Here is a 22,334-nt window from a genome sequence, read left to right as displayed (position 1 = left end):
CACCTCCACCATGGCCTGACTCAGCCCACCACCGTCCCCTGCTCCAGCCTCACCCTCACCAGGCTGCACTCAGAGCCCCACACATGCATCTCCTGCCCACACTTACGTAGCATCCTTCCCAGGCATGCATCTGCTGCCAATCCAGGGAGCTCAAGAGGACACCAATGTCTTGTTCATACCATGTGCCCAGTCCCTGGCATGTGCCTCGCATGGAAAAGGGGTGCAATCAGCACATAGTAGATGCATGCCCTCAGGGAGGCCCCAGTCTGCCAATGAGACAGCCATGTTCAGGACTCAGTATTCCTCAGTAATAATGATGACTCCTGCAGTTTACATGCCAGGCACATGCTAAGGGATTTCCATGCATCAAGTCATTTCATCCACACAGTGCCCTGTAAAATTATCCTTATTTTACAGAGAGGAAACTGACATACACTCCCTTCTCCTCGAGGGTTTTGGAGCATGTCACCATGGGCAGGGAGAAGGGGGCACAGTGTCCATGGACCAGGGCTTGGAAAGGTGTCAATACTGTTTCCCCTGCTTAGGAGGACTGCAGGAAGAGGCAGGTTTTTTGAGGGAGCAACAAGGCTTGAAGACAGAGCTAAAGAAATATGAAAAATGTGAAAAGCGAGGCTGTGGGAAGGCAGGTAGGGTCTGCATGCCCACAGATGGGAGTAGGAGATTGAGTATCAGTGCTCTTCACACAAGACAAACCCGGGACGTCCCACAAGGCCTTCCAGCCCTGGGATTCTTCTCGGCCTGCCTTCTCTTTGGAGAGTCTGTGCTGTGGTTCTAAGATTCCTGGCTAGAATGTCACATGCTGCTGGATTTAGGATTCTATTCTGGAATCCTGTGATTCTCCCTGATGAGACTAAGACTCACATTCTTGGTGTGACTGCATTCTCTCCTGCCAGGTGTGTAGGCGGAGCTTCCCTTCCTGTCTGAGAAGGAAAGGCTCAGTGGGGGTCTGCAGTCTGCTAAGGGGCAGCACATTGAGCCTGTGCACCCTCATCCTCTCCTTTGTCGATGGGACCTTATTTCCCCCAACTTACAATGGTACAAAAGGGCCGGAATCTGAGGCAAACAGAGCTGGCCATGGTCAGGGCCAGGTCTGTGTGGTGAGACAGAAAGGAAACAGTTGTCAGCAGGCAGAAGGGGTGGGGGTAATCGGAGATGAAGCTCCTCAAGGAGAGGCTGTCAGCTCCCACTCTCCACCTCCCCATAAGCCTTTGATTTAAAGAAAGCCTCCATCTGTTAGCCTCGGGTGCGTGGGATAGTTTTGCAGCCAAAGAGGGGTGGGCAGTGCTCAGGATCTCGGCATGGCTGAGGACCAGGTCCAGGAAGGGGTGTGATGGGCAAGGCCAGCTCCTCTGCCCCCAGCTTGCTGTGGGACCTCAGGCCTTGGACTAGGCTTCCTTGGACTGACTGCTAAGGCAGGAGAGACAGGGTCAGAGACCCTCCCTATCCACATCCCACCTCTCCTAGCCAGGGATCTATGGGCTCACACTGCCTGGATCAGCTATGAGGTCAGGTGGCTGGGAGGCCTAAACCAGGAAGAGCCCTGGACCATGGGAGGCGGGTGAGCATTTAGAATGAATACTGACCCTACTGAGCATACAAGGCTGTGAAGGAGAATCTGGTCCTTCAGAGCACGCTGGGAGTATATGCAATCCCAGAGAAGCTGGCAACTTCTGGAGAAGCAGACACAGCAGAAAAAACACAGACAGAGGGTGATACTGATTAATTCTGGGTTGTCCCTGGTGATCAGGCATGAACTTGGGTCCCCATCACCCTCCCAAGTGTTCCTGGGCATATGTGGTCAGCACCCCAGTTAGAAAGACTTGCTTCCTAGTACGTCTTCTCTCATGGTCTCTCATGGATGCACTGTGCTTCATAGTACCCAGAACACTTCCAAGTTCATAGTGAGCCCTTGTTTCTATAATTTGACTATGTCAAGCATACACTTACTGCATTATACAAATTGGAAAAACTGAGACCAGGAGAGGAAGAACCAGAATCTCTTGTTGCCTAAGAGATTTTCTACTGCTCTTGATGGCTGAGAGCATCCTCTACTGCAATGATGAGGTAAGCCTCTCCCAGACCAGGGGGCCCAGGCAACAGAACTCCCAATAGTGGATTTCAGCTAACATGTCTCTGTTAGCATCATTCTCACTGGACTCTCCTTTACTTCTTACCCTCTCTCCTCCAGAAGGGTGAGAATAGAGGGAGTTTCTTTCTCTCTCATGCTTCCCTCCAGGCCAGGAGGGCTGGGGGCAGAAGGGGAGAGGCACTGCAGCTGTGGAACAGGAACAGAGAAGGGCATAATATTTAGAGGAACCTACAGTCCATCCTCACACATCCTGGTCATTGTCCCCATCTTCTGTGCCTCCAGCTGCCCCCATGCCATGCCCTATCAAATCCACATGTGTGGACACACAGACCCATGGCCTGTCCCTCCCCTGTCTCCAGGAGGCTGGCCAGGTCCACACTCCTGCTGATCCCCCTGTTTGGAGTGCACTACATCATGTTCGCCTTCTTTCCTGACAATTTTAAGCCTGAAGTGAAGATGGTCTTTGAGCTCGTCGTGGGGTCTTTCCAGGTATGGGCTGTTGACTTAAGGCTGCATTCTTCCCTGGCTTTTAAGGGAATTCAACCTGGAGTCTTGGCCCTTGCCACTGGATTCCAATCTTTTTACCGTAGTAAGTATTAGATAAGCACCTACTTTGTGCTTAGCTCTTTCTTTAACCAGGGGAACACAGGGGCTAGAGCCAGGGGAGGGGCAGGGCTGGGGGCTTCCGGTCTGTCTACCTCACCTCTCCTGCACTCTTCCTTCTCAGGGTTTTGTGGTGGCTATCCTCTACTGCTTCCTCAATGGTGAGGTAAGCCCCTCCCAGTCCTTGGTGCTCAGGCAATGGAACTCCCAGGACCAGGGTCCAGAAACACTGGTGGGATATGTGCAGAGCAAGGGCAGGTTAAACCCTGCTACTACAAGTATGGTCCTCAAACTAGTAGCACGGGTGTCACCTAGGCCCTTGTTAAAAATGCACATCTCTGGGACCACCCCAGACCTGCTAGCTTAGAATCTGCATTTTAATAATTATTTAAAAAAACAAACAAACAGGTTTTTACTAAACCCCAGGGGGATTCCTGTGCACAACAGAGTTTGAGAAACACCTAGTTAAGTGGCTGTGTGCAGTGAGTGGGGAGGGGTAAGGGCTTCCAGTGAAGGTTGAGTTGCTGTGGAGCTCCGGTTACCATACACAAAAACCCACTCAAGTGAGCTGGAGACCCAGCATGGGAAGAATTGGGGTACAGGCTCTCCTAGGCAGCATATCCCTCTCTCTCCCTGGACTGTTTTCTCGGATCCTCTCTGCCTCTCACCTCCTACCATTCCAAGGCCTCATTTTGAACCTGGCCTCCACCCAGTCCCAAGTTCCGATGCTGCACCGCCGGAGGCAGCATCGGGGTCTCTCCATTTTGATTTCCTGAAGAGGATAAGACTGGCTAGTTCAGAACCCTAAGTCCAGGGCAGCCCAATCAGCAGTGGAAGAGGCTCCACAGCAGCGGAACTGACCACCTTCCCCTCTCCTAGGTGCAGGCGGAGCTGAGGCGGAAGTGGCGGCGCTGGCACCTGCAGGGCGTACTGGGCTGGAACCCCAAATACCGGCACCCGTCGGGAGGCAGCAACAGCGCCACATGCAGCACGCAGGTCTCCATGCTGACCCGCGTCAGCCCCGGTGCCCGCCGCTCCTCCAGCTTCCAAGCCGAAGTCTCCCTGGTCTGACCACCAGGATCCCAGGGGCCCAAGGCGGCCCCTCCCGCCCCTTCCCACTCACCCCGGCAGACGCCGGGGACAGAGGCCTGCCCGGGCGCGGCCAGCCCCGGCCCCGGGCTCGGAGGCTGCCCCCCCGGCCCCCTGGTCTCTGGTCCGGACACTCCCAGAACACGCAGCCCTAGCGCCTGCCTGGAGCGTTTCTAGCAAGTAAGAGAGATGGGAGCTCCTCTCCTGGAAGATTGCAGGTGGAACTCAGTCATCAGACTCCTCCAAAAGCCCCCTACGCCAATCAAGGGCAAAAAGTCTACATACTTTCATCCTGACTCCGCCCCCTGCTAGCTCTTCTGCCCAATCGGAGGAAAGCAACCGGTGATCCTCAAACAACGCCGGTGTGATCTGAGGGCAGAAAGGTTCTGCCCCGGAAGGTCACCAGCACCAACACCACGGCAGTGCCTGAAATTTCACCATTGCTGTCAAGTTCCTTTGGGTTAAGCATTACCACTCAGGCGTTTCACTAAAGATGCAGCTCACTACCCGCATTCTCTCTTACCCTTAGCTACCAGCTCCTCAAAGTGGGTTATTCTGGAGTTTTCGTTTGGGGACCACAGTTGTCTTACTGGTTCCCCACCGAAGTGGAGTGGCCCCAGGGTCAGTCTGGTGGGAGGACGATGCAACCCAAGGACTGAGGGACTCTGAAGCCTCTGGGAAATGAGGAGGCAGCCACCAGCGAATGCGAGGTCTCAGACTAAGCCTACCTGCTCTGCAAGTCTCAGTGGCTTCATCTGTCAAGTGGGATCTGTCACACCAGCCATACCCATCCCTCTGTGCTGCAGAAGCAACAGGAATCAAGAGCTGCCCTCCTTGTCCACCCACCTATGTGCCAACTGTTGTAACCAGGCTTGGAGATGTGCACCCATGGGGTCTGACAGAGAGCAAATACCTCACCCTGCTACACATACAGGATTTGAACTCAGATCTGGCTGATAGGAAAGTGAAAGCACAGACTCTTACTGCTAACTTTTGTGTATTGTAACCAGCCGGATCCTCTTGGTTATTTGTTTACCACTTATATTATTAATACCATTATCCCTAAATCTTTCTTCCCACCCCACCCTCCCTGGAGTGTGGCTGAGGAGGCCTCCAGCCCATGTATCATCTGGACAGCAGCCTGCTGGTCACAGCCTCCTCTGTCTGTCCTTCACCCTGGTGGCCACTCAGCTTCCTACCCACACCTCCCCCAGAAGATCCCCTCAGGACTGCAACAGGCTTGTGCAACAATAAATGTTGGCTTGGTCTGGCTTGGTTCCACTGGTGGTTGATGTTCTCATATGGCCTAAAATGGGACCAGCTTTCAACTTGGAGCCATCTTCCCCCACCCAAAGGATGGGTGATCTAATACATTACTGAAACCAGATGCCTCCACTCTTTTGGCTTTTGACAGAAATCTATATTTTCATATGAGGCATTCACAGTTCTAAGGGCCTTCAGCTCCCATCTTTTTGAGTGGTATCCTCTCTCCTCTGAGTGTGATGAAGTAAGACCAGGTCCCCATTGTGTTCCCCCACTCCTTAAATCCAGCCAAAAAAGACCATTATAATCTCAGATCATACAAAATAGCTGGCAGAGCTGCCCAGAGTCCCAGAAATTGTTGAGTGTGAGTGTTTCACAGGCCGCAGTCATTCCTGCAAACAAGGGCCTAGGATGACCATGTTGCGATTACCCAGGGCTCAGCCAAGAGGAGGTAGGTAGTGGACAAAACAAATGCCACCAACACAAGTTGAGTGAGCAGAGACAATATGCTACTAATAAAAAGGTTTAGACACAGAGGCCGTATGGCAAATAACATCAGTCAGCAAGAGATGTCTCCAAAGCCGTTGCCCATGCTGACCTCCTTGGGTCCCACCTCCTGCAAACTTGCTAGAGGAGCAGGAGATGGATGTCAAGCTGGTCAAATGTGGTCAGAATGGGCTGGCGAAGGCTCAGATCTGCCTGCCCAGCTTCTTCAATGCCTTGTCTGACCCAGTACCATCCCAGGACCCATCATCAATGACAGTTCCAACCAGCATCCTCAGAGGCCAGAGTCAGGGGTGTTCAGGTGGGAATAGAAGTGACTATGAGCCGTGGGCAGAGGCACCTCCAGGGAAATGCCCTTTGATCAGTTGCCCAGCATATCCAGGAGTGGAACGGTCTCTCCATCTAGATTCACACTCCATGCCCTGCCCTGTGCATGGTCAGTCATAAGACTGAGAAGGAGGCATTGTCCCTAACCTTGACCTCAGGTACCCCCAGGCCTGCTAGAGAGAACATTCTCAGTAGCCCCCACCCCTGCCCGGACCAACAGTGGTGACCACCTATGAGGTACTGGTGGTGGAGAGCTGAGCTGGGGCATCTAGAACTTGTTTCATTCTTCCCTGAGCATCTTCTTTTTTTTTTTTGAGATGGAGTCTTGCTCTGTCGCCCAGGCTGGAGTGCAGCGGTGTGATCTTGGCTCATTGCGACCTCCACCTCTCAGGTTCAAGCAATTCTCCTGCCTCACCCTCCTGAGAAGCTGGGACTACACGCGTGCACCATCACACCTGGCTTATTTTTGTATTTTTAGTAGAGATGAGGTTTTGTCATGTTGGCCAGGCTGGTCTCGAACTCCGGACCTCAGGTGATCTGCCCACCTCAGCCTCCCAAAGTGCTGGAATTACAGGTGTGAGCCACTGCACCCAGCCTACTGACCCTGAGCATCTTGCATTCCCGCCACTCCAAGGCATAGGAGTTGAGAGATAGGGGACAACCTGTCCATGTTCCCCTCACCCAACTGGGGCATGTCTCTCTCTCTAAACTGCTTCCAGAGACCTTGTCCACCCCAGACTTCTCAATAAGGTCCAGAAGACCCAGCCCTTGTCATTTAATCCCAATTCTGCTTCACACTTTCTCAGAGATCATGGGCAGGTCTCCTGAGTATGAGTCTTTCAATCCACCTGCACAATAGGGAGGGTTCTAGATGACTTTGCTTAGCCCCTGGCTAAGGCACAGGCGGCTAATGAGGAGGGGCTGCCCAGAGCCTTCTGCCACCCACTCTGCCTCCCTGGGCTCAGAGAGAGGACAGCAGCTGGTGGGAGGAGCCCCAAGCAGTTGGGGGCTGAGGCATACACAGAGGATGGAGGCTGTGCAGAAAACAAGGTCAGAGACCTGGCAGGACTCCTTGAGAGATGAGCTCAGGCCAGTAGAAGAAAGGAGAAGGGAGAGGGGGGACAGAAATGCAGAGGAAAGGGCAGCACCTTGCCTTCCAGGTTAGGACCCTATAGACTGCCTGGGCTGTGTGAAGGCTGAGAGGGGCCCCCACACCACACTGTACCTGCCCCACCCACCACAGTCCCTGATATCCCCCGTATTCGTGCGTCATGGCTTTGGGGTAAGGCAGACAGCCTGGGTAGGGGACCAGTTGTCAGCCAAGAAGGTGGAGAGTGAATGAAGCAGAGAGCCAAGATGTGGGCAACAAAAGGGAGGACATAGGTGGGGCCCTGCTCAGAGAGGCTATTGGGAAGGGCAAAGCTTAGTGATGAGCACTTACGGATGGTGAGAAGCCGAAACACAGTCTCCCAGGCCGGAACAGCCGTGGAGTAATGGGGTTGGCCACAAGCAAGACTTTTCCTGGTCCCATGCTTCTCCCCCTGCCCCGCCCGCTCCCAGGTCCCTTGCCAGGTACCTGTCAGGCCAGGCCAACTCATCTCTATCGCCCCCTGGTGGATGCTTTAAGGACTTCACTAAGGTTAGGCTCAGTGCCCAAACACCTGGGTGGAGGCCCATTCCTAGGAGGCCAGGTGACCCAGAGGGAGGGCCTCTCTCCTGAGCGCCACGCAGAGTGAGATACAAGAGGGAGGAGGCAGTGAGGTGGTGAGGCCACAGGACTGATTCTCAAGCTTTAGTCTGAAATTAAGGTGACCCAGGGCCTGGCCCTTAGACCCAGGCCACTGACCTCTGCTGCACACAAACCCTGCCGCAGACCCAGCTGTAAGCCCCGGTAGAGCCCAGCCTCTGACTGGCCACAGGCTGGACCCTAGCCACTAACTGAGCCCTAAGCCCAGTCCCTGAGGGCAAAGCCCAGTTGACTCATGTGGGTACCTCCTGGAAAGACAAGGACAAGGAGCACCCCACCATCTCCATGCAGAGAGCCACCATCCCTCCACAGCAGAAGCCACCATCTGGGTGATTCCTGCCACTCCAGGGCACAGGCTGCCCAAGGAGGGTGGCCAATTTGCCAGCAGCGTGGATAGGGGACAGTGTCTCAGGTGAGGCAACATCGAGGTGGTCTCTGAGGACTAGGTACGGGTCTCTGGGTCCCAAGGGAACATGATGGGTGCCAGGGATACCTGAATCCTAGAGGGCAGGCATAGGGGTCCTTTCCAGCAGGAGCACAGCGGAGGCTTCCTAAGTGAGGCCGAGGGGATGATGGCGGGTTTGGGGCAGGCCACTCTGGCTACTGAGAAGAGCCCAAGGGGCAAGCTGGGAAAAGCTGTCAGTTCCCCATCCAGGTGAGAAGGAGGAGGGCTGGGGAAATGGTGACCTGGTTTGGGACATGCTGAATGTAATGGCTGCAGTACATCTGGGAAGAAGCTCCAAGGCTACTGGGATCAGGACCTAAAGTGAAACAGAGCTCGGGTGGCAGGTGGGGACACAGGGCAGCCCCCTTGGGGAGGGGGTGTGGGGGGAGTGTATATCCCCAGGGACCCCCATCTGCTCTGCTGGCAGGGGTGGGGTGAAGAGTCAGAATCAGCCTCTCCATTCTCACCGCTCGCCCAGGGCCTATTTTAATGAACAATGATCCAGCCTCCCCCAATGTGGGAACAGGAACTGCTCTTATCTCTCCCGGGGGAGGGGGCCGGAGCCACAGCTGGCAGTCATTAAACACCCCAATCAGGCCAGGGATGGCCAAGATATTAATAGGCAGGAGCCAGTGACCCTGGAGACGCAGCCTCCTAGGAAGAGGGACAGTAACCCCAGCAGGCTATGGGGATGAGGAAGACAGGTCAGAAGGCCACCCTGGCAATGCCCCAGCCTCTACACAGGACAGATGGGGTAACCAAAGGCCATAGAAGGGAAAGGACATGCTTGAGTCACCAGGAAAGTCACTGATAGAGCCTGGCCTTGAACCTGGTTCTCTAAACCCCAGAGCCCTGCCTCTTCCATTACACACATCATCATAGCTGAGACCATTAGGGGTGCCCTGTGTGGAAACACATGAAGAGCAGGCCTAATCAGTGACACTGACTCTTTGTTTAAAATCTTGATATTTTGCTCATTATTATGTTTTGCATTAATTTTGATATTTTAAAAATACTAGATTAAAATATTATCTTGATCACTGAGGTTTTTTTGCCACCCCTTTCAATTTTGCACCTGAAGCAAGTACTTTGCTTGCCTCACTCTAATCCCAGCCCAGCTCCCAGGTTCCCAGCATCCCCGTGTCCCAGGATGTCAGCATGGAAGAAACTCTGGAGAGCTCCAGACTGGTCTTTATGTGGCCCAGAGGGAAAGGATCCCGTCAGGGCGATGTCTACTAGAAGGAGGCAGCTCCAGAGCAAATTCAGTGGCTCAGCAATGTCACCGCAGATCTAGGTATTTTCTGTCTGTCCACTCTTCCATCTCAGTATGTGGACTTTCATCCTCAGACTTATCCCCTCATGACTGCACGATGGCTGTCGCTGCCCAAGCATCATGTTCCCAAAGAACCCCATCCACCGGCAGAGAGGAGAATTTCCTCTATATGTCTCCTTTTATCAGGGACGGTCATCTACCCCAGGACCCACCTTTCGCACACTCTCTTCAGGCCAGGATTAGGTCACACACCCAAACCACAGCTGCAAAGATTGGTGAGGGTTCTATAAGGGAAGCTGATCTGCTGAGAAATAAATGGGGATGGCTACTGAGTAGGTAACCAACAGAGTCTGATTCTCAGTTTCTTTTTGGATGTTTCTTGGGATAAATATGTGATCTTTCATATTCCTCCACCTGAGCCTGGTGGTGCAGTATATGGGGGAGGTGAAAGATCCAAATCAGTCATGCTTCAGTGTAAGAGACAGAAAACATTCCGCGTGTTTTGTACAGAAAGAGATTGAGTGTAGGGAATTAAATATAGGAAGGCTTGGAGGGCTGGAAGTTTGGGTGCACATCTCTCCATGGTCACACCATTGCAGCTGCCGCCTTGCCGAACATTACTGCCAATATCTCAGTTGCACATCCATTAAAGCTAGTGACAAGAAAGCAGAAGGAACATAGTGCCCTGTTGCTGTAGAAAACTCAGGTCTGCCATATCCCACCCATCAACCACCACACTGCAGGAAACATGGCCTTTACTTCTCTCTGCTTCCCAACTGTCTTGGTGGTGCTTCCCTCTGGCAGAGCCTAAGTTGCATCAAATTCCTAGCAGTGAGGGAATTCTGGAAAGGGAGCCTTGAGCCTTCCAACCCCAACAAAGCAGGGGGACATGGAAGGGGCTAGAGAAGAGGCTGAGTGCCATAGATAATTTCTAGCACAGCAGCTCAGGTGGCATTGTAGCCCAAGTCCCCAGAAAGCAGAGCCTGAGACAAGGGCCTGTGACCAGGAAACAGAAGAGTGAAACGGGGAAATGAGGAAAGCCAATATAAAGACGAGTTACCAGCCTGGGCAACACGGTGAGACCCCATCTCTGCAAAAACATTAAAAAATAAAAAATTAGCCAGGTGTGGTGGTGCACGCCTGTAGTCCTAGCTACTTGGGAGGCTGAAGTGAGAGGAACACTTGAGCCCAGGAAGTTGAGGCTGTGGGGAACCATGATGATGCCACCACACCCCAGTCTGGTGACAGACCAAGACCCTGTCTCATGAAAAAGGTGAGCGCTGGCCACTGCTGGGGCAACAGGACTCAATTCACTGGGACCCTCTGCAAGGCTGGCAGAACATGCCCAAAATTGTCCTCCTGAGGGACAGAGAAGGAAAGCATCAACCCCTGGCTCCCAGTATCTGTTGCTCAAGGTTTGCCCATGTCAATCCCTCACTCTTCCAGGCTTGACAGGCATGAACAAGAAGCAGGTTCCTGCAGGCATCCCATCACATAATCAGAGGAGATCCGGGGCAGAAAGGGCCAGCTATGTGGTAGAGATGGGGTGAGGAGCTGTCAGATCCCCCGCCTCCGCCAGGAAGCTGGCCAAGGTGGCCAATAGGGAATGAAGCAGAGGACCCAACACAGGTGGCCTCCTGGGGCAGAGAAGAGGAGCCCCATGCAAAGGTCCTTGTGCACTAAGGTCTGCGTGGACACTCACTGGCCCTGCTGCTAAGGTCTTTGGCTGGGGTACTCATAGCTGCTCTCTTGGCTGCAGCCCCAGGGTCTACTCCAGCTGACTTAGCCCCACTAAGGCTCACTCTGGCCCCTCACACCCCTCCAGGCTCAGCCATGCCATCATCCAGCCTTGGATGTGAGCTTCCCCGCTCCATGGCCTCTGTGGCAGACTCACTTCACCATTCACCATGGTAGCACCATGACAGACCCACCAGTTCCAACTCCTCCAGCTTCCTCATGCCCCAGGGAGCGTGCAGTAACTTCTGGGTCCCTTCCAGGCCTCTGGGAGCTGAGGGTAGCTTGGTGGTGTTCACTCAGATCTACTTGGCATTAAATCTGTAGCTCCACCATTTTATCTAGGAGGGCCACTTAAGGAGTACAGGTTGCTTGGAGGACTGACTTCCTAACACAGAGTGGGACACACACACCCTCTGTTTTCAGGTTACAATGTGTCCCCTCAATATTTCCTAGGTAATGAGACCAGGGGGGCTTTCCTCCCTTCCTTCCATTCTCACTTCCTCCTTGCAGAGATGATATACCCCTCATCCACCTTTCCCCAGGTCATAATGGTGGAGGGCTTCAGAGGGATATAATCTCAGGGGCCAGGTAATGAGAATGGTATCTGTTTAATGTTTTCAAAATATTACCATCATATTTTCATTCAGCAAATAATTACTGTGCGCACAGTTCTAGACACCAAGGATGCAGTGGTGAACATGGCAGAGCCCTTGCCCTCATGGAACTGACCGTCTAATGGTGGAGACAGATAGCAAATGAGAAAAGTTACAGAAAAAGAAGGCAGGATGAGGGTTAGAGTGAGGGGGTGCTCTGTTAGTTGAGGTGGCCAGAGAGGCTTACAGTGGAGCAAGAGCAGGCCATTCCCCTCCCTGATGATCAGAGGAATTTAAACCATATGCATCAGAGCTGGGGCTCGGAGATCTTGCAGTCCAGGTCGAAACATCCAGTTCCCTGCCTCTGCAGAAGCAGCCTGGACAGTAGCTGAGGAGAGCCAGGCGGCCTGGGGCCTCAGCAGGGTCTGAACTCCCCTAGGCAGGGGCTCAAGGGCTGGCCAAGCAGTAAGTAGAGGATGCCTGGTTGGACATGGTGAGGCTTGTTTCTTACGTCCCTCATTGCAGCAGTGACCCAGGCCCACAGACTCCATCTGGATGTGGAGATCCCCCCCACCCCGCCCCCAGTTCAATGTCCTCGGTGCCAAGTGACACAGAACAAGCAGCTCTTGAAAAGACTAATATTTACTCTTCAAACGGGAGCTGGCACAGGCTGTTTCCTGCAACTGGCGTCTGACTCGCCCTGTGGGATGGACACAACAGGAGGCACTCCGAGAGATAGGCAAATGTCCCCTCGGACGCCAGCATTCTGGATGAGATGATGTCTGTGAGATGGGGACAGCATGTTCCAAGGTTCCATCAGACACATCTCATTTCTGCCGCACACCTCACAGTGGAGAGCTCGTTGCCTCTCCAGCTCCTGCTGGACAGCTCTGTGAGAAAGTTCGTTCCAATGCTGGCCCTGTGTTCCATGCCCCGGCCCTTGCTCTGATCCCTGGGGCCTCAGGAAATGCGCCCGGAATAACCCCAGGGCAGTGGTGGTCCTGGTCACCTTTATTCCTCCCACCCCCACCCGCCTCTGGCTTCACTTCCCCAGGCCCACACTCTGGGCTCTGTGGCCAGAACACGCTATTTCTGGGGTAGGAGGAAGAAATTGCCTTGAGGGCACCTCTGTCCCCCTGCAGCTGTGTTCCTTGTCCTCATGAGAGCCCTTCAGCTGAGTGCCTCATATGGGAAAGTCTTGGCCAGGAAACTGCTGGTCAGACGGCTCAAATATGGGGAGGAGAGTCCCTAGTGGCTTGGCGGTCAGAGCCAGCTCCCCCTGCCCACTTTCCCCTCTGGAGTCTCTCCTCTCTGCTCCAAGCTCCTCACGGCTTCCAGAGCCCTCCGGACCAATATAACCCCAGGCTTCAGTTTCCCTGCCCCCATCCCCCAACACTGCAGCCCTGGAGGCTCAAACACTCTGGCAGCATATGGGGCTTTAGAGTCCCCAAAGGTCAGCCTTCTCAACCTCGTCATGTCAACTGCAGGGCTGGGCACGGCCAGGACAAGATCTCCCAGGGGGCATGCAGGCCCACCCCATTCTCCCAGAGCTCTCAGAACTGACTGCTGACTCAAGCAACCCTCTTTTTAAAACAATTCCTTATTATCCCTATACCTAACTCCCAAGCTCCTGGTCTCTTGTAAGAAGCCATTCAAGTGTATTTAACACGTATCTTTTTGCATGTATCCTCACAAAATATTTTATCATCTTGTATGCATATATTTCTTATATAACAGTCATTTTTCACTCAGCTCTAAGTTTTCAGGATTCATCCATGTGACGTTGCATCTAAATCTGGTACATCTGCCTGCATCGTGATGCTCCGTGGTATGCCTGCACACTTTCTTTCCATGATGGATACATAGATTGCTTTCCACCAACACCAGTAAGTCTTCAATGAATGTGTCTCCTTAAGGATCTGTATAAGAATTTTCCTGGGACAAATAACCAGAAGTCAAATTTCCACTTCACAAGGTGTGCACTCTTAACTTGGGTAAGTAGGCTGTATTAGTTTGTTAAGGCTGCCCTAACAAAGTACCACAGTCCGGGTGGTTTAAGCAAACATTTATTTTCTCATGGGTTGGGACTTCAACATGTGAATTTCAGGGGAACAGAATTCAGCTGTTAACAGTGGCATGGCTCTGCAGATCAGCCGTGCCTCTCTACTCACTGCCACCTCACACGAAGTCCTACGTCTCCATACTCCCTCCTGCACTTGATGCCATCCAGCTCTGCAAGATTTGCCAAACTCATAGGTGTGAGGTGATGTCTTATTATTGTTTCAATGTGTATTAATGATTTAAAATCTCTTCATATGTTTATTAGCTTTTTAGGTTTTATCTTCTGTTAATTGTCTGCACATTTTCTATTGGGATTGCTCTTTCTTACTGATTTACAGGAATTTCTTCTGTGTTATTAATCCCTTAGTGGTTTCTGGCATCATAAATATCTCCTCCCATTCTTTTAACTTTGCCCATGAAATCCTTATTTGTGTATAGTCAAATTCATCAATCATTTTTGCCTTAAGGCAGTCCTTTTCCACCACAAGCCACAAAGATAATCTTCAAGTTCTCCAACGTATTCCATAGATTTTGCTGTCCACATTTGACTTAAGAAGTCCTTTTCCGCCACAAGCCACAAAGATAATCTTCAAGTTCTTCAATGTATTCCACAGAATTTGCCGACCACATTTGATCCCAGCAACATCTTTGTGCTGACTCAGCAGAGCCAAGTGGGCTCCTTAGAGACTCTCCTCTACCAGCACTGCCCAAAGATGCTTGGCAGCTGTCAGGTAGCACTTCTGCTACCTGGCACCCTTCAAGGGGTAGGCCCCAAGAAAAAAGAAGGCAACTCACCAGCCAGAACTTCTCATCCAGCCCTCCTGGCATAGAAGGAACACTTTCATGGGCCAGAATCTCCTTCTATTCTTTGTGGGTACTGCCAAGTGGGGGACAGACACTTGTTTCCTGCTCAGTGGAAACAGAGCTCCGAACTTTACTGTCACTGGCTCCCTAGAACAAGCCTCAGCTTCGCAACCTGAGCAAAAACGTGGTTGAAGCAGATGGTGTCTGAAAACTACCAACTTCCAAATCCCAGCACCCAATAACTCAGATGTTTATTTTGGCAGTCACTGCCTTCCTCCAAAAGATTCTGACTCAGGACAGATGGTGCAGAGACTCTTGGAGAGTGAATTCCCCAGTGTGTCTAGAGGATGGTCAGGAGAGGATAGTGCATTTGCTTCCTTTCTGGGAATTTTATTAGCTGCTATAGGAACGGCCTTTGCAAAAGGCCACCTTCCCTTGTCTGGAAACCTGAGGAGGTGGCCAGCAGCTGTGCCCCCTGGTGGCCATTCGGTGGTCAGGCTGGTCCTGGGAGATGAAACTTCACCTTCACAGTAGACAAGAGCCCAAAACACAGAGCAGGGAAAGTGCCTGCTGCACACAGCAGGACAAGGGCAGAGCCTGCAAAGTGGGGAGGCCTCCCAGCCCCCAGGGCATTGTTGTGACTGCTATTTTGGTTGGGAATTAGTGCTAAAGACTATTTGAGCCCTTGGCCCTGTCTAGGCCTCACTGGACAAGAGGACCTGACTTTCACTTCTCTCAGCAACCCCCTCCCATTACGTCAGGCCCACATCACACTGTCTAGGAAAGGATCCATAACTCAGAATTTTTCACACAAGTGCAAAGACACATGTTAATAAACACTTTAGATTTATTCTGCCATTTCTGAAGCCACCTCATTTATGTACACATAGGATATAAATGGCTATACAACATTTTTACATACTTTCATACAAGTTTAGGTTGTACTACTATGAGTTTGTTAAAACGTACCCATTATTTACTCAAAATATTTATTGTTACAAGAAAACCATAAGAAGCTTGTGTAACATGAACAGCAAGTATTTAAAATGAATATGTAAATGGTTTTGCCCTGACTAAATCAGCCTAGTATTTTATGCTCTTAATAGAAAAGCCCATTAAACAAAATAGAATCCTGGGGGATCAAATCATATGAATGATTCATGAAACAATACTTCTGAAGCAACCCCAGAATCATATAAATGTAAGGGTTAAAGAAGGTTATATGTACCAAGCATGGGTCGGAGGAACAGAACGGGTTTGTTAATTTTACCCTAAACAAAAGGCGCTTGTGGGCAACAGCTCTGCCATCAGCACACATGGGCAGATGTTTCCATATCCAGCCATTCCCAGATTTTACTGACAAGCCCTTTTCCACAGGTTCCCTGCTGATGAGATTTCCCCAGCAACAGAAGTTTGACATCACTGCTCCCAGATGGGAGAATCAGAGCTCTCCTCATTTGGGTCAGAGGTGGCTGGCTCATGAGGTTTGGTCCAACCAGCAGAACCAGCTCCCTGGATCCTGGAATAAACCAAACACCAATGGTACCATGCGCTCTGTGCCCAGGGGGTGAAAGGCAGGTCCAGGGTGGGAAGAAAAGGGGCTGCTACCTTTTGGAGTGAAAAATTGAGGTTGTTTACACTGTAGTATAACAAAATGCCTTTTTGTAAAGGCCAGAAGAAATGGCTGTGCTGTGCTGCCTGAAGCAGAAAAACCTTCATGTACCAGGTGAATGTAAAGCCTTTCTCCTCCCACACATGATGGATTCACCCAGTATTCCCCTCCACTACCACTTTTGACCCTCATAACAGCACCCTGGGGGAGAAGACTGATGTTATCACCATTTACCAGATCAGGAAACCGAGGCCTGATGGGCAATGATTTGTGCACTGTGACACAGGACTCAGTGAAGAGCCTAGCAAGCTGGTTAGCTAACTGGTGCACTCTTTCCCTCACCTTATCTCTCAAGGGCACAACTACACTCACTTTCTCCACCATCATTAACACTCACAGTGCACAGGTAGAGCATCCCCAGACTTGTGCAACATTCTACACAAAACCATTTGGAATGTGAGCAATGTCTGAACAGGGGCTTGCCAGGCACATCTGATCACCACAAATGCTCCCACCCGTGTCTGTCCTCACTTGTGCTGCACTGTGCAAGCAAGCAGTAGGTTCTCAGAAGGCCATTGTCCTGCATGTTACGATGAGTGGCCAACTCCTTCACAGAACAGCAAATGGCAGCCCTGGCTGCAAGGTGCAGTGTGCAACCCCCATATGCCAAGGGGCAGCTGCTATCTTCCAGCAAAGAGAGAACCCCTAGCTCTGCTCCCTATCTATGCCCTGCTTCCTGTGCCTCACACAGCCAGCCTTGCTGCTGGCCTGCTGGCTGTTGTCTTTTGACTCTGAGCTGTGCTGACCACCAAGAGTGTTACTCCTCTCCAAGACTTGACTCCCAGGCATGGGTGGGAGAGTTGAACCTCAGTGCAATCTGCTCCCACTCTGAAGCTCGTCTACCCACCCCATTCGTTACAATTAAAGGTGGTTTTCTCATCCCTCCAGAGACTCGTTTCAGCCTCTGTCTCCAGAGCTGGAGTGTATAGGGCAGAGGTAGAAAGAGGCAGGAGAGTTGGAGAACAAGAGCACCCAGAAAAGAACAGAGGAGCTCAAGCTCATTTAATCAAAATGCTTACATGTTTTAATTCCAGCATTCTCAAGTTCACAGAAAAGAGGGATGCAAGCCCAAAAAGCAAAACCAGGAGCTTATGGTCACATGCCTCCAGCTGCAGGCAGTGGGACCTCTGGTACTGAGAGGGAATGCCACCTGAATATGCCCCAGCTGTCTCCACCCAGGAAAAGGAAAGCCAGGTACAGTCCTCATCACAATAAGGCTAGCCTAACAGGGGAAAACAGATTTACATGTTTCCTTCATTAGGATATTAGGGAAGGGGAAACCTTTTGGGCTCTGGCCCCTTGGTTAAGAAACCCTTCCTAAGAGCACTGAGCCACACTCTGGCCCTGATACAGTAGATGGGACTTAATACACTCTGATGCTCAAGGCCTTGCAGCATCTGATACCAGAAGGCACCTCTAAAGTTTTGTTTTCAACATTATTTCATCTATTCCCAGATCTAGCCCAGTAAGATCAGCTGCACAGGTAGCATTTAACTACTGGGAAAACAAAAGTGCTACAACAACAGTGAGTCCATGGTGGAGTGAGGATAACTCCTGGTATTTGGAACCAGTTTGCTGGTATCAAGGATCACACAAAAGGCTATAAACCTCCAACCCTAAACCAAGTCAAACCTAAGCCTGGGGATTTCCCTTGGATGAAATCACCAGAACTTCTTTCCTATTATCAGTCTCTTCCTTCAGTGAGCTGAGGATTCTTTTAGCTAGCTGGACTTCAGCCAAACAATGTTTTTGTGGTCACTACTTGTACTGTTTTTCTACTGCATCTTTTCCCTTTTGTTTGCAAAAGTCAACCTCACCCCATGTGGATGTTAACTGATATCCACACATTCAACCTGGTGGGTAACATCTTCGGTAGTGCTTTGGTGGTCAGGAAGCATTACCAGGAAGGACTCATCTTCAAGGACCGTTTCTTTACTGCCTACTGAATATGGATCATAGGCTGAGATGCCCAAAGCACCCCGGGTACAGGTCTACACAGCAACCCAATGCCACACAGGCTTAAAAAGAAAATAGTCCATTTTTAAGCTGTTCTCACCGACTTTTTTTTTTTGAGACGGAGTCTTGCTTTGTCGCCAGGCTGGAGTGCAGTGGCTCGATCTTGGCTCACTGCAACCTCCACCTCCTGGGTTCAAGAGATTCTCCTGCCTCAGCCTCCTGAGTAGCTGGGGCTACAGGTGCACATCACCGTGCCCAGCTGATTTTTGTATTTTTAGTAGAGACTGGGGTTTCACCATGTTGGCCAGGATGGTCTCGATCTCTTGACCTTGTGATCCGCCTGCCTCGGCCTCCCAAAGTGTTCTTATTGACTTTTAAAACGTTTTTGTTCTTCTCATTTAAAACAATTTACCTCCCCTCCTTAACTTCCCATTCTATTTCACCATCTCTTCAAAATTGTCTCCCAGAAAAACTGAAAATTCACCTGCTGGGTATGCAGAAAATTATGCAGATGTGAAATCAGTGGAGAGACAACTCTGGAGTTTATGTCTGAGTATGTTGCCAATATAATTTTCATATTCAGATTTTTTAGAGACAGGGTTTCACTCTGTCATGCAGGCTGGGGTGCAGTGGTGTGATTATAGCTCATTGAAGCCTCAAACTCCTGGACTCAAGGGATCCTCCTGCCTCAGCCTCCCAAACTGCTGGGATTACAGGCATGTGCCATCACATCTGGCAATTTTTTTTTTTTTTTTTTTGTAGAGAGGAGTCTTACTATGTTGTCCAGGCTGGTCTCAAACTACTGGCCTCAATCGATTCTCCTGCTTTGGCTTTCCAAAGTGCTGCGAATACAGGTGTGAGCCATCATGCCTGGGCCATATCCAAATATTTTATGTTTGGTCAAAAATAGAAAATTCTATTATAAAAAATAGAGTTACTATGGCAACATTTTCCCAACATAGTTCCCAGTATATAAACTTATCTTTCTTAAAATGATAACAAGGTAGCTCAGTAACAATATAATACCAATGATAACCAAATATAATTTTCTAAAACTACATTCTTACATTCCCTATCTACTCAACTCTTGTAATGGTTTTCCACTTTTAAAAACTATCAAAATAGGATTTTTAAAAATTTATCAAGACCACATAATGCAGTTGAACACTCAAAGCATTCCATGCAACTGTGGTTGAACTATTCAGATTCCAGACTTCTACCAAGAACAATCCAAAGAACAAACTCCCAAAATGGCCTCCTGAGTGGTACTAAACAAGTCAGCCTGAAATTTTGGGAGACCTAAGGGATCTTATCCAGAACCATATTCTGGAAAACTGTGATCAAGCAATTTTTTGACAATGAAAGACAGTAACTTTCCAGAGTATGTGTTAATTATATCTCTATCAAGCTTTAAAAAGTTAACAGCTACTTAACTCTTGTTCATAAAAAATTAGGCCCTCAAGCTAATTAAGATGACTGGGAAAGGTACAGAGGAGGAATTAATTTCGGAGGCGCTCTGCAAACAGGTACACAGTAGTCATCATCATTAAAACAACAGGCACTCAGCTCTACTGAAAAGGCTGATGACCGCAGCCTCTCCCAAGCGGATCTGTAAGGTGCCACTGAATCCATGTTCATTTACCTACTCCAGGTTGTGGTCAATTGTAAGTAATCCTGAAATTCTCATTTCTGCTCATGCTGATAAACTTATCATCTAGTAGTACCAGTTATTCAATTAATTTTTAAAATATTCAGATATACCCTGCAAATAAATAAAAATTTTCTGTACCCACACAGTGCCACCACCATAAAAGGTTACATATAAATTAACTCAGATTTCTTAACCATTTTCTCAGCTTAAGTCTGCCCTCACCCTAAATGAAGTCCAATTTATATCCAAAATATATTTAAATATTCCAAAGGTATTTCGAACCTAAGATATTGAAAAAATGTAAACAAAATTTATCTAGCTTATATTTAAGAACCATATTTTTAGGTTTTTAATTCATCCTGTACTGACCCACTGGAAAAAAAAAAAAAACAAAAAACGAACCAAGTTATATTTAGACTGAAAGCTGATCTGGATTTTAAAGTGGTTCCTTGGAGACAACTGCCAATTACTAAAACCAGTGTTATTGAATCAAGTGGTTTACTATATCATTGAACTTAAAAGACCAACATATTTCCTTTCTCTCTCCCAATAAAGCTCTTTCTGGATGAGCCCCCAGATCCAGCTGTCCTAAGTAAACGTGCTGAACTGGAGATCCTGCAGTCATGCTCGGCACAGAACCAAGGGTGGGTATCAAGCAACTTCATGACTTCCACTGCAACTGTTTAACATCCCCAATTCCTGGTTTTTCAGGCCAGTTGGCTGAAAAGGATGGAAACTGGAGTGTAAAGTAGAGAAGCAGAAAGAGAAACATAGACTGATCCTCAAAAGAAAATCAAAGAATCCATTCATCACAGTGTCATCCTCATACTCCATAGTCAGACTGCTTCTCCTGAAGCTGCCTTGTTAGTATCTGATATGAAGACAGAAAAGCCACTCCTATGTGGAAAAGGATTTGCCAGAGGTTCCTCAGCCCGTGCAGGTACATGTTGCCCAGGCAAATAAAGAGCAGCATCAGCACCACCTTCAAAGTCCTGGCTGGACTGTAGAACAGGTACAAATAACACTGAAATGAGACCAGAAGAGGAATTCCAATCAGAGATAAAATGGCTACTAGATCATATGCAAAATTCACCTCCCACAGCTTCCATGAAGAGTGTCATTTCCCTCACATTAGCTGATTAAACTGAATTCATTACAGTAAAGTGGGAACCGATGGTTAGGCTGCTGTTAATTATTGGATAAAAGTGAGGATTTGGAAGATTAAAGGAAAGTGAAATAGATGTCACAGGAAGAATTAGTGCATGGCACATCTGAGAGAAGTTCAAGAAATAGACAGAAATGCCCAGACTGTTGGCAGTAGAGAAAGAAGAGCCCCAGGTAAGCTGCAGACAGCCAGACCAGGGGACCCTAACGTGACTGACTGGTCTCCCAGTGAAGTTTTCCTTCAGGGAGCCATGACAGGCAAGCAAGCTGGTGAGAGGAAGCCATGCTTTTACTATTTTGGTTTCTCCTGAGCCATGACTACATTGAGTACCACTCTTCCCTTGGGCACCCTCCTTATCATGTCTTCCAAAGCATCTCTGAGTCGGGGAAAGGTCTCACAGCAGGGAGAGTGACTGGCATTTTGTGTATGACTATCACACATAAAAGGGGCTATTCTTGTTCTGCAAAAGGTAGAAACAGCATTTTGGTTCAATGCTTTCTTGTTTTTTGTTTTGTTTTGTTTTTAAAAAAGGACATCACTGAACATGGATCAATACAACAAAGGTTCAACCTACAGAGGGAGGGAGTGAGCTATCCAACTAGGAACACAGTTGAAGGAATGGGGTGGAACTGTACAATCCCTGCAGTCCTAAAACATAGCTCTAGGAAACTGCCACTGGCTATGTCCAAGGTCTTGGAGACTTGTTTTCTAAAAACTGAGTGCATTTTCATGGGTTGAAAATTTCTTTTTGCGCCATCAGGTAATGCTTTTTCTTTTTTGCATTTCTGGGCAATGTTTTTCTCTGTTGCCCCGGCTGGAATGCAGTCGCATGATCTCAGTCACTGCAACCTCCACCTCCAGGGTTCAAGCAATTCTAATGCCTCAGCCTCCCAAGTAGCTGGGACTACAGGTATGCACCACCACACTTGGCTGATTTTTGTATTTTTATTATAATAGAGATGGGGTTTCACCATGTTCCCCAGGCTGGTCTTAAACTCCTGGCCTCAAGTGATCCACATATCTTGGCCTCCCAAAGTGCTAGGATTACAGGCATGAGTCACTGCACCTGACCTGGGTAATTCTTAAGAATAAACCATTCTAGAATGCATGTGGAAGAGAAGGAAAATGTCCTAAGAACAGAAATTTTAATTTTAAAAAAAAGGGAAAAAAAAAATATGTATTCAGAGAGAGTGCTAAAATCCTAGTCCATATGGAGGACAAGGAAGGAGAATTAGAGCCAGGCTTTCACTAGAATTAACTCTGCCTATGAGGGACTCAAAAGCGCCTCTTTATGCCACCCCTTAGTACACAGCTTATTTGAAAATAACTAATCA

General features: G+C 49.4%; 2 protein-coding genes across 9 annotated transcripts in view; one reads left to right on the top strand and one right to left on the bottom strand.

Moving 5' to 3' along the window:
• Window positions 1–5,074, top strand: part of VIPR1 (vasoactive intestinal peptide receptor 1) — a 34,797-nt gene extending 29,723 nt beyond the window's left edge. For all 4 annotated transcript variants that reach the window (XM_025374887.1, XM_025374884.1, XM_025374885.1 and 1 more), the window contains 3 exons: window positions 2,470–2,599; window positions 2,838–2,879; window positions 3,593–5,074. In XM_025374887.1, the coding sequence (XP_025230672.1) occupies window positions 2,470–2,599; window positions 2,838–2,879; window positions 3,593–3,784 (364 nt within the window). In that variant the 3' untranslated portion in view covers window positions 3,785–5,074. The remainder of the gene's footprint in view (window positions 1–2,469; window positions 2,600–2,837; window positions 2,880–3,592) is intronic.
• Window positions 5,075–15,385: 10,311 nt separating this feature from the next.
• SEC22C (SEC22 homolog C, vesicle trafficking protein) overlaps window positions 15,386–22,334 on the bottom strand; it is a 59,723-nt gene continuing 52,774 nt past the window's right edge. For 3 of the 5 annotated variants that reach the window (XM_025374893.1, XM_025374894.1, XM_025374892.1), the window contains one exon: window positions 15,386–16,075. In XM_025374893.1, coding sequence (XP_025230678.1) covers window positions 16,034–16,075 — 42 coding nt within the window. In that variant the 3' untranslated portion in view covers window positions 15,386–16,033. Of the gene's footprint in view, window positions 20,860–22,334 lie in introns of all 5 variants that reach the window. The other 2 variants (XM_025374890.1, XM_025374889.1) reach the window with 1 other exon arrangement.

This window comes from Theropithecus gelada, chromosome 2, assembly GCF_003255815.1.
Source record: "Theropithecus gelada isolate Dixy chromosome 2, Tgel_1.0, whole genome shotgun sequence".
Classification (NCBI taxonomy): domain Eukaryota; kingdom Metazoa; phylum Chordata; class Mammalia; order Primates; family Cercopithecidae; genus Theropithecus; species Theropithecus gelada.
This window is presented reverse-complemented; position numbering and strand designations above follow the sequence as displayed.